The following is an 11,141-nucleotide window of genomic DNA, read 5'->3' as shown; positions in this document are numbered from 1 at the left end:
GTTTAGGGGTATGCGTACCCCTGCGTCTCCCCAGAGAAAAAGCACTGGATAAAGTATATCCCAGCATGGAGACAACTCACATGGGGAAGCGTTTCCTCCTGGTTGCTGCCTGTTAGCTGAAAGGCAGTGCCATATTGTGGTTAGTGTTACAGGTTTGGACCAGGCAGGCTCAGATTGAAATCCATACAAAGCCACAAATCTCACTGGGTTTTTGACATTGGGCTAGTCGCTCTCTTGGCTTAAGGCAGCACACAGTAGCATTTCATCCTGAAATTCTGAGGGAAGCCTAAAAAAAGTTTTTAAGAAGCTAAGAAAAATAATCATTGCTGTGGGACATGAGTGGACAGGATTGGAAGTTGCATATGTTTCTAGGAGTGTCTCCAAAAGGACTTGGCAAGCTTGCTTCATTAATATCCATGTCCCTTTAAAAAGGAAAAAGAAAAAAAAACCTTCATTTCAGAAACCACACAAGCACATTTCACTAAATTTTCAAGGTTCAATTTTGGACTTGTTTGTCTACAGCAGTTTTGGCACTAGTGCCCTAGAAATAAGGCGTGGTTTTTAGAATAGGCAGGATTAATCTGGTCAATGATCCTGCAAAGAGCTTATCTAAAAGCAGCCAGACAAACTCTTCCATTTATCTTTCCTAACAGTAAAGCTTTCTTTGGGGGGGGGGGCCCTCTGCAAGAGACCCTCCTGCTACTGTGGCAGCTGCCTCAGGATAATTTATTAAGTTTCCTAAAGCAGCTCTTGAACTGATGCAGATTTGCTGGCGGCTGGCAAAGCTGACAGGAAGCATTTGCTTCGCAACAAATCAAACCCAAAGTACCATTTCATTTCATATCGACTTTCAGGCCATCCCTGAAGTAGACAAAAGAGAGTTTTGGCATGCATGCAGCTGCCTTAAGAATCGGTTGTCTGGGGGTCTCGTTATTTTGAAGCCCGGTTGTAAACATACCTACTAAGTTTTGTGGTGAGAGGAGGCCAATAGCGAGCACAAACATCAAAGAGAACAACACTGTACACTGTAAGGTACAAATGTATTGTACCTTAATGCAGAGAGAGTTGAATCCTTCCTAACCCGCAACAGCAAACAGGTGAGTTTGTGTGTGGGAGGGGGAACATGATAAGAGGCTTGTAAATCAAATTATGTACATGCTACAGATGGATGGATATTTCTTTTGGGGGGTTACCCGGGACACACAAAAAGGAAGAACCTCTGGCATAATGGTTAGAGTGCTGGACTAGGGCCTGGGAGTCCAGGGTTCGAATCCCCACCCAGCCATGAAGCTCACTGGGTGACCTTGGGCCAGTCACCCTGTCTCAGCCTAACCTACCTCACAGGGTTATTGTGAGGATGAAATGTAGGAGAATCATGTGCCCCAACTGGAGCTCTTTGGAAGAAAAATGTGGTATGTAAATGTAAGAAGTAACACACAAATGGTTATGCAATGTGCTGCCACCAGCTCTGGTGGGTGGCTACTTGCAGGCTTAGGTAGCTTTTAGAGGGATCTGAGACAAATTAGTAAGTGGCACTGTGGGTTAAACCACAGAGCCTAGGACTTGCCGATCAGAAGGTCGGCGGTTCGAATCCCCGCGACAGGGTGAGCTCCTGCTGCTCAGTCCCTGCTCCTGCCAACCTAGCAGTTCAAAAGCATGTCAAAGTGCAAGTAGATAAATAGGTACTGCTGCAGCGGGAAGGTAAACGGCGTTTTCGTGTGCTGCTCTGGTTCGCCAGAAGCAGCTTAGTCATGCTGGCCCCATGACCCAGAAGCTGTACGCCGGCTCCCTCGGCCAATAAAGTGAGATGAGCGCAGCAACCCCAGAGTCGGTCACGACTGGGCCTAATGGTCAGGGGCCCCTTTACCTTTACCTTCAGCAAAAGGTTGCAGTGATGGACTGCTGTTCAGGCTTCCAGCCACTCCATTCTATCTATCTCCCCATTTCCTCCCAACAGTTAGCATTTTGTGCCCACTGAGCATGACCTGTTTGTAGTGGGGTGCCTTCTCCAATTTCGGGTGTGTTTGTGTGGGCATACTTGTATCTGTTCCCAGCTACATTAAAATCCTGGATTTCTCCTTTGCTTTCTTTGGACAGCTCTCACTTCTGTCTCGGGGGATATCTAAATAGGTCTCCTCAGTATGAACCTGGAAATGACCTATCCAGACAACTGGATACTTGTCTGCACCCTTTTTGTATCTGTGTTCATCCTTTGCCCCATTCTAGTCTCCCCTAGACGGTTTCCTACTTTGGCATTTTCCCCCCTCTAAGGGACAAGAAACCTTTGTACCTCCAGATGCTACATGAACTCAACCCTGACACTGGGGTGGACAGGAGTTCAGCAATATCTGGAGGGCCAGAGTTTCTTCACCACTGCTCTAAATGTTATGAAGTCCTGGGATTATCCTGAGTTTGCTGATACTTTCCTTTTGTGCCTGGGAAGACTTGAATCAGAAAGAAAGGGGATGAAGGAAGATAGCCCTCTTAATAGCTGTTAACCATGTTGACTAAATAGAACCTCCAGGTTCAGAGATAGTTTATCTCAGTCTAAACAATTACCTTCAAGCCTTGCTTGTGGGCTTCTTGGAAGCATCTGGTTGGCAAATGCCGCATTAGATGGAGCATTTGATATGATCCCACAGAACTTTATGTTCCTAAAGGCATTAATTTGGTCAAGAGACACAACCACCACAAGGACTGTTAAAATACAGTGGTACCTCGGGTTACAGATGCTTCAGGTTACAGACTCCGCTAACCCAGAAATAGTACTTCGGGTTAAGAACTTTGCTTCAAGATGAGAACAGAAATCGCGCGGCAGCAGCAGGAGGCCCCATTAGCTAAAGTCGTACCTCTGGTTAAGAACAGTTTCAGGTTAAGAACGCACTTCCAGAACGAATTAAGTTCTTAACCCAAGGTACCACTGTATAAGGATGTTTTGCCATCTAACCTTGAATGTGCCTAGGGCTAAACTTTTTGAACTTTGCAATGAATTTAACCTGTATCCCTCGGAAACCTGAAAGGATGCCCTGGAACTAGCACTGGGGTCTGGACATGGGTGTCTTGTGAACTGAGCCCCTGCCCAACATCCCTAGCACATTGATTCTAGATTTTTTTTTTATTAAAAGCCTTGCGAAAGCTGGTTGGCAAATGGATTCTAGCATCATTCACTGCTGGGTTATTATTTGAGCATTTCCATGGCAACCCTCACACTCTACCTTCTGATTTTGCAAAGACTTAACTTGCATGTTGGCTTTCTGTGTTGTAAGGGCTACAGCCTATTCACCCTCCCCTCCCAAAAGAGAGAGAGAGAGAGAATGAATTGCTATGATGATGAGTTCAAAGCTGCAAGCAGCTGTTGCGCAGATCAGCCAAAATGGCATTTTGCACCAGTTCAAATGCAGCAGCAGTCCAGAATTCAGATGAGACATTTTGGAGCTGCGTCTGGTTTTGAATTCATTTTTATTTTAAAAAACTTGCAACCCTCTCTTCCAGCTCACCTGATCTCTTGGAAGTGGTATACACGAAGCATTAAAAAGCAATTAGTACAATCATTTTAAGAAGCAGTGTAATTTCAATAAAAATAAAAAAGGATAAAGGCAGCTGGAGGTGCATCAGCGTAAAACAAGGAAACAATTTCCAGCTGAAAACAAAAGAAAAACGTCTGGGAAAATAAAAGTTACACAAATTCAATAAAAAGTATAATACATGCATACATGAATGTCTGCCTCCAAAAGCAACTCGGGGAGTGATGACCAACAGCAACAGAACCCAAATGGCACCACTGTGAAATAAGGAGGAGGTATTATGATGCCGGTGTTCAAAAAGCTTTTGACAAAGTACAGTGCCCAAGACTCCTGAGTAAGCTTAGCTGTCACGGAATGAAAGGAGAGGTGCTTTTGTGGATCGGCAACACAAAGTAGAGAGTAGGAATAAATTCATAGTTATCCCAATGGAGGGTTGTAGAAAGTGGGGTTCCCCCAAAAGATTGGTATAGGGACCTGGGCTTTAAAACTTATTCATAAATAACTACGGGTTAGAAGGGGAGCCATGAGGTAGCTGAGTTTGCTGAATGTTCAGGATTATTAAAACAGAACTGATCTTCAAAAGGATCTTTCCAAACTCAGTGAATGGGTGGTAAACTGGCGAATGGAATTCAATGTAAGAAGTGTAATTGGATGCATGTTTTTGGGGTGGGGGGTGGAAATCTAAATTCCATATAGATGCCCATGGTTCTGAACTGGTAGTGACTTGACCAGGAAGGAGACTTTGTAGAGGTAGAAAGTATATTACCCCACCCTGTAATGTAGGAATCTCAACACACGGTACCCGCATCCCATTTGAAATCATGCCAGACCCTACTTAGCTTTGCAAATGGGCTAGCGGTTTCATTGCTGAATTTTTATACCCCCTAAAAACCAGGGAGGGAAACCTTTGGCCCTCTGGATGTTGCATGAACTTTAATTCCCATCATCCCTGGCACTGGGCTGGACAGGAGCAATAACCAGATGGCCAAAGCTTCCCTATTATTACCCTAAAGTTTATTATGTTTATTATAATTTTTTGCAGCTGAAAATCTTGGGGTTACCCTAAGTCTGCTGGTACTTTTCTCCTGTGCACAGGAAAACTTGAATCAGAAAGAAAGGGGATGGGGGAAGATAGCCCTGTTAATGGCTGTTAGCCATTTGGCTAAATAGAACCCCCAAGTTCAGAGGCAGTCTATCTGAAGATCTTGGCTCAGTGTGTAGCAGCTGTGTTGAAGGCAAATTTAATTCTTAGGGGTTAGGGGTCATTAGGAAAGGAACAGAAGATAAATCTACCGATAATGCCATTGTACATTATCTGTGTCGCCTCACCCCAGAAAAGGATGATGCACAGCTGGGGAAAGGTTCAGAAAAGGGGTGACCCAAAATCATTTTTACATTAAGGGAATTTAAATGGTATGCCCCCCAAAAAAATCTGGAGGAGAGTGACACATAGGCATAGAATGCTAGAATTGCAGAATCATAGAATTGTAGAGCTGGAAGGGACCTGAGGGTCATCTAGTCCAACCTCCCCCTGCACTGCAGGAATCTCCATGGAAGCATTCCTGACAGATCATGGCGGGAGCCACCACCAAGAAGCCTCCCTCCTTAGAAACTCCTCGATTTGAAATTGCACCCCTGCCCTTGCTAATAATACAGTGGTACCTCTGGTTACAAACTTAATTCGTTCCGGAGATCCGTTCTTAACCTGAAACCATTCTTAACCTGAGGTCCCACTTTAGCTAATGGGGCCTCCCGCTGTCGCCGCCGCCCGATTTCTCATCCTGAAGCAAAGTTCTTAACCAACGGTACTACTTCTGGGTTAACAGAGTCTGTAACCCGAAGTGTTTGTAACCCAAGGTAAAAGGTAAAGGGACCCCTGACCATTAGGTCCAGTCGTGACCGACTCTGGGGTTGCGGCGCTCATCTCGCTTTATTGGCCGAGGGAGCCGGCGTACAGCTTCCGGTCATGTGGCCAGCGTGACTAAGCCGCTTCTGGCGAACCAGAGCAGCGCATGGAAACGCTGTTTAACTTCCCGCCGGAGCGGTACCTATTTATCTACTTGCACTTTGACGTGCTTTCGAACTGCTAGATTGGCAGGAGCAGGGACCGAGCAACTGGAGCTCACCCCGTTGCGGGGATTCGAACCGCTGACCTTCTGATCGGCAAGTCCTAGGCTCTGTGGTTTAACCCACAGCGCCATCCACGTCCCAATAATAAACAATAACAAAATAATGATAATAATAATAATTTATTATTTATACCCTGCCCATCTGGCTGGGTTTCCCCAGCCACTCTGGGCGGCTTCCAGCAAAATATTAGATATTAAATTAAATAATATTAAATAATCCATCAAATGTTAAAAGCTTCCCTAAACAGGGCTGCCTTCAGATGCTTAATCAAAAGCATGCCCGCCCCCCCGAACCGGCTGCCTAGGGCAGTGCATGCATAGATAGGTCCGGGAGGAGAAGCAAGCGCAAGCGGTCGCGAGGACGCACGTCCTGGTCCCTTTGCAAGCGCTGGACTTGCGCCTTCCTCCAAGGATGGGGATATAGATGCACGGATGGAGAACCGGGATGACGGCGCCGCCGCCGGGATCTGCCGCTCCTCCTCCCCTTCCTCTGCCCCCTGGCGGCGGCTGCGGGGAGCGCCGTTTCCTGCCTGTGATGCAATCGGCGCGGGTAGAAAAAAGCCGCCGTCGCCGCCCGCTGCTGGAGAAACTCTCGCTTGCAAGCCGGAGCTGCAACGTGTCCCGCCGGCGCTCGCTTTGCTGGGCTATTTTTTTTTTTTTTTTTTTGCAGAGCTCTGCTTCGGGAGCGGCATCTTTTGGAGACGCCAGAAGGAAAGAAGCACCCCCCAGCGCACACACGTCTCTGCAAGCCGTCCACCTTTTCCTCTGCCCACCTTTAAATTTTGGGGATTGGGCTGCATTTCTCCAGCGCAATGAAGGTAAGATTTGGAGGAAGCGATCGTGCGCAGCAGCAGCTGCTGCTTTTGCATCGCGGGAGGGTGGGAGATGCGCGTCTAGGAGCCCCGGCCACGTTTGCAAACACACACACGGGAGCCAGCTCACGCGTTTCGGGCTCCGGAGGCAGAGAACGATTGCAGCTTCTGGGCCGATGATCCGGTTCCAATTGCGCTTCTTTGCTCCCCAGTCGTATCCATATGGGCCAGTGCTGAAAAATGTATAGGCTCTGAGGAAACGGGGGAGCCACCCGCAATTTATTTATAGGATTGCTTTTTTTTTTTGCATTAGTTCGTTAAGATTTTGAAGGTTCCTTAAAAAAAAAGTGGCGGGAGTTTAAGGGTTAAAACCCCGAATTGCATTTATTCATTTTTTCCCCCAGGCATCTTGCACGTTCAGTGGCTTCCCCTCCAAAAACAGCAGCAGAAAAACAACAGGCAATTGCAATGACTAATTCGGACTGGAGGGTTCCAGGGTTTATTTTTGTGGCTTATTCTGGAAAGAGCTATATTGTATATATGTGTGACTTAGTTTGTTTGCGTGTGTGATAGATATGCATTTGTGTCGGATGCTGCGATTTGTGGGGCCCCCGGAGTTTATTTATAGATCTTAGCTCTGCAGTCAATTTGCATGCTCCGAATCAGGTCATCGGGGAACGGGAGAGTCACTGGTTGTTGACGGGCACCCTCCGTGTAAATGGGAAGATGTGAGCTGTCCACTCCGCAGACGTGAGACCCTGCCAGTTACGTATTTCGCTTTTCTCCCGCCTCCCCCAACTCAATCTTCTCCTGCAACCGAGCTTCTGTAACAGATGTGCTCCAGATCCTGTTTCCTTTCACACATTTCCTCTGCTCTGTTGAAGCGAAGGGGAAGAAATGCTCATCTAAACCGCTAATGTGCACCTTTTAAACTTCCAGGATGCCTTGTGGGTATTTGGGGTGGGGAGGGAGGAGGCAGTAACTTTATACCCTGGTGAACAGCTGAACCCCGGGAAGCATTGGGGGGGGGGGGTTGAGCCTGCAAGTAAGAGACAGAGAATACAGAGAAAGGGTCTGTATTCACATAAGTGTCACTGCAACTTTGAGCTGCGTGTCCCCTGGCAAGCTGGGACTTGCAGCCAGAAAGCTAGCTCCTGGGTCAAACTCACTTTGGGATCCTTTCTGCCGTCTGATGACAGCCACACAAGCTAGAAAATAAAGGTCGCCACCTTCTTTTTCTTAAGGGCTGTGCTCCTCTGCCGTTAACAGCGGGTCGAGAGGCATTAATAAGTCGCTGAAGCTTTTCCTCCCAAACTTCTCAGATCCAGGAAAAAAAGCTTCGCCTGTTGGATTTCAGCCTGCCAGGCTGCTGCCAAAGGCTAGGGCACCATGCAGCGTCGCATATGCAAAGTACGGAATGCAGAAGTGACCAATCGGATCTGCAGCAGAATGTTGCCGTGTGGAGTACTCCTGTTCAGGGCTCCAGCCAGCCATGCCCTCTTCCAGACTATTCCATTCCATTCCCCCCCCCCCCCGGCACTCCTTCTGCAGTTGGTTAGCATCCTCAGTCCTTGTTCATAGGACTTAGTAACTTGTCCTATACAGAGTCAGGCCATGGGCCCATCTGGCTTGGTATTGTCTGCGCCAGGTATCATCAACCTTTTAACCCAAAAGTGTGTTTGGGGACCCATTTCTTACTCTTCCCCCATAGATTTGCATGGCAGTACTGCTCCTGTTGCAGCACACCTTGGATCAGGCAGCGTCGATCGGTAGAGCAGTGGCCTGCACTGATGGGCAGCAGCCCTCTGGGGTGTCAGACAGGTGTGTCTCTCCTGGGTCTATTTGGCCTTGCTTGGTACCTTCTGCATGCAAGGCAAATGTTCTGGCTCTAAACTACGACTCTCCCTTCAGTTGTTTGGGTCTCCCTATCTTTTCGCTTTCTTTATTTGTTGCCATTTCTGCGGAACTTAGGGGCTCCTTAGGCCTGCTAACACAGTGCCCGGACCCCTTGGTGGTTAGACAGTGCTTCTTGGCTCCCCGGAGATTTGGGAGTTATGTGGGTTAAACCACAGAGCCTAGGACTTGCCGATCAGAAGGTTGGCGGTTCAAATCCCCGCGACGGGGCGAACTCCCATTGCTCGGTCCCTGCTCCTGCCAACCTAGCAGTTCGAAAGCACGTCAAAGTGCAAGTAGATAAATAGGTACCGCTCTGGTGGGAAGGTAAACGGCATTTCCGTGCGCTGCTCTGGTTCGCCAGAGGTGGCTTAGTCATGCTGGCCACATGACCCGGAAGCTGTACGCCGGCTCCCTTGGCCAATAAAGTGAGATGAACGCCCCAACCCCAGAGTCGGCCACGACTTGACCTAATGGTCAGGGGTCCCTTTACCTTTACTTTTATGAGTATATATTCAGGGGTAGGCAGCTTGGTGCTGTGCAAATATTATTGGACCCTGGTTTCTCTTATGCATTGACCAGGCTGGCTTGGGCTGATGGGAGTTTGGAGCCTGGCAACATCTCGAGGGCACCACGTTGCCTATTGCTGGTATATATTATTTGGGCACTGCTCAGTTGGCCTGCAGTCTTCCTCAGGCTCAGGTGATGTGTCAAGGTGATGTGCTAACTAACCAAAGGACTGGACTTGTACCATTACAGATTGCCGTAGGTGCTTGCATGATGGAATGTTCCATTTATTGGAACGGGGGGGAGCCCAATAATGTTCATACACATAGAAAACTTGGTGTATCAGAGAGGTGGCTGCATAACAGCTAGCTTTCTAGATGCATGGAAATACAGGGGGAAAGGCAAGGTTGTTTTTTTGCGGGGAGTACCATCACATCTCTTTTTAGCTGCCCTTGGCATCCAGTTTGTGCTGGCATCCGCGGCACTTTTTATCAAGATATGAATGTTGGCACCTCCTTTTATTTTTACCAAAAACAAGCACTGGAAATAGTTGTTTGCTTCAAAGAGCATTTGGTCATGATGTGATTGAATCTGAAGCGGTCCAGACCAGATCAAGCTTGCTCCCTGATTGGCCGTTTATGAGAACTTGTTATCTGAAAGTCAAAAATCCTCCAATATTTTAAAAGGATCCTCATCCACTGCAAATGGGGAATGGAAGAAATTGTTCCCAAAGAATAGCTCTGTTAATCTCTACCAGTCAAAGGAATAGGAAACCCCTTGGCATAAATGTATTTTATTTTATTTATTTCATTTCTATACCGCTTTATATATTTTTAGGGAAACGAATCTCAAAGCCTGTTTTCCACCTACATTAAGACATCAAATAAAACAATCCAGAATAAAACAACGGAAAGTCAAATATGAAGTATACATTCAAAGCAACATAGTTAACTGGAAACCAAAATATTATCAAAATAAAACGTGACAGAGGTCACAACGACAGAATGCACATTTAGCACAGCAAAATTATCTTAGAAACATTTCAAAAGAAAACATTTCTAAAGGAAGTAAAATAACGCACATTGAAAGCTGCGCAAACCAGCAGGAGAAATAAAAGTATTATCATAAGTTTGCAGAGGAAATAACAGTGTGTAGACCAAGGCTCAACTTTGTCAGTTGTGTGAAATGAGATTGTGAAGCGGATGGCTGGACCGTACATGGGACATTTTTGTGAATAAATCAATATGCAAAGTGAGCTTAAAAGGTAACATTAATCAGCATCTGCTCAGAAGGCAGAGGTTCCATATCCATCCATGAGGGCAGAAGTGCATGTTATGTGATTCTTCGTTTTTTGTTATATTTCATGGAGGTTGAGGTGTTGTTCTGCCTCAGCTTTTCTGATACGTTCCAGCAAGACCCTCCTGATGCCCTTACACTTTGGAAGATTCCCACAGAGAGGGAGGCTTCTAAACTCTTTCCTCTTCCATTGATTTTCTCCACTGAGCAGTACCACCTCCTACTGCATTTACCGGAGGAAAAGATTCCAGTCCCAGTATCTTTTCCCCAGTGGAGACAAAAAGCAGCTTTTCGTTGGTGTCATTTTTTAGCAATTATTCCCACCCACTTCCTGCGTTTTGCATTCATCTCAGGAGTTGTACTGCATGCTGTTTTTCCCTCTCTTTTTAAAATGTTTTTATTAAGTATTTTCTTGGGTTACAAAAGTACACACAGCGTCTCTGTTTTCAGACCATAAAGTCCTTGCTACAGACCAGTTATTATTCTCTAGTTTTTTGTTAATATCGTACACGCTGCCTAGGATTTTTAAAAAAATAATTAAAGGCGCTAGGGCAGAAATATTGTTTAGTAAACTGATTAAGGATTGGGGGGGGGAGCATACAGGTATTCTGCAGTTAAACAGCACAAGAGGGGAAGGATGGAAGAAACTGTTTTCCCCCAGCCGTCTCTTCTCAGTTGGATTGATTCCCCTCACTGGGTCGTTGTGCGAGCAAAAGGACTTCTGCCTGTACAATTCAGCTTCCTCTCCTTGTCTGCACCCGGTATGCTTTCCTCACCCCCCCAAAAAGAACCCCTAGAACATATTTGGAGAGAGGGGAAGTTATTCCACGGGAGCAACAGCTTCCTCGTATACGGCTCGCCGTCCTTCCACTTAAAATTGCATCTGCGTTGCGTTTTTACATTTTTAAAAATTATCCCAGAAGAATCGTGGGGCTGCACATAATCTGTGATTCCGCTCTGAATAAAAACAATGGGAATTC

At 46.5% G+C, this 11,141-nt stretch overlaps 1 protein-coding gene across 2 annotated transcripts in view; it reads left to right on the top strand.

Annotated features, from left to right (window-relative positions):
- Window positions 1–6,189: 6,189 nt before the first annotated feature.
- Window positions 6,190–11,141, top strand: part of BCAT1 (branched chain amino acid transaminase 1) — a 67,186-nt gene continuing 62,234 nt past the window's right edge. The window contains exon 1 of one of the 2 annotated variants that reach the window (XM_083461483.1): window positions 6,190–6,471. In XM_083461483.1, coding sequence (XP_083317609.1) covers window positions 6,466–6,471 — 6 coding nt within the window. In that variant the 5' untranslated portion in view covers window positions 6,190–6,465. The remainder of the gene's footprint in view (window positions 6,472–11,141) is intronic. The other variant, XM_083461484.1, reaches the window with a different exon arrangement.

The sequence above is a fragment of the Podarcis liolepis genome (assembly GCF_965112155.1).
Source record: "Podarcis liolepis genome assembly, chromosome: 10".
In the NCBI taxonomy this organism is placed as follows: Eukaryota; Metazoa; Chordata; class Lepidosauria; order Squamata; family Lacertidae; genus Podarcis; species Podarcis liolepis.
Note: the sequence above shows the minus strand (reverse complement) of the source record. Positions and strands in the feature narration are given on the sequence as shown.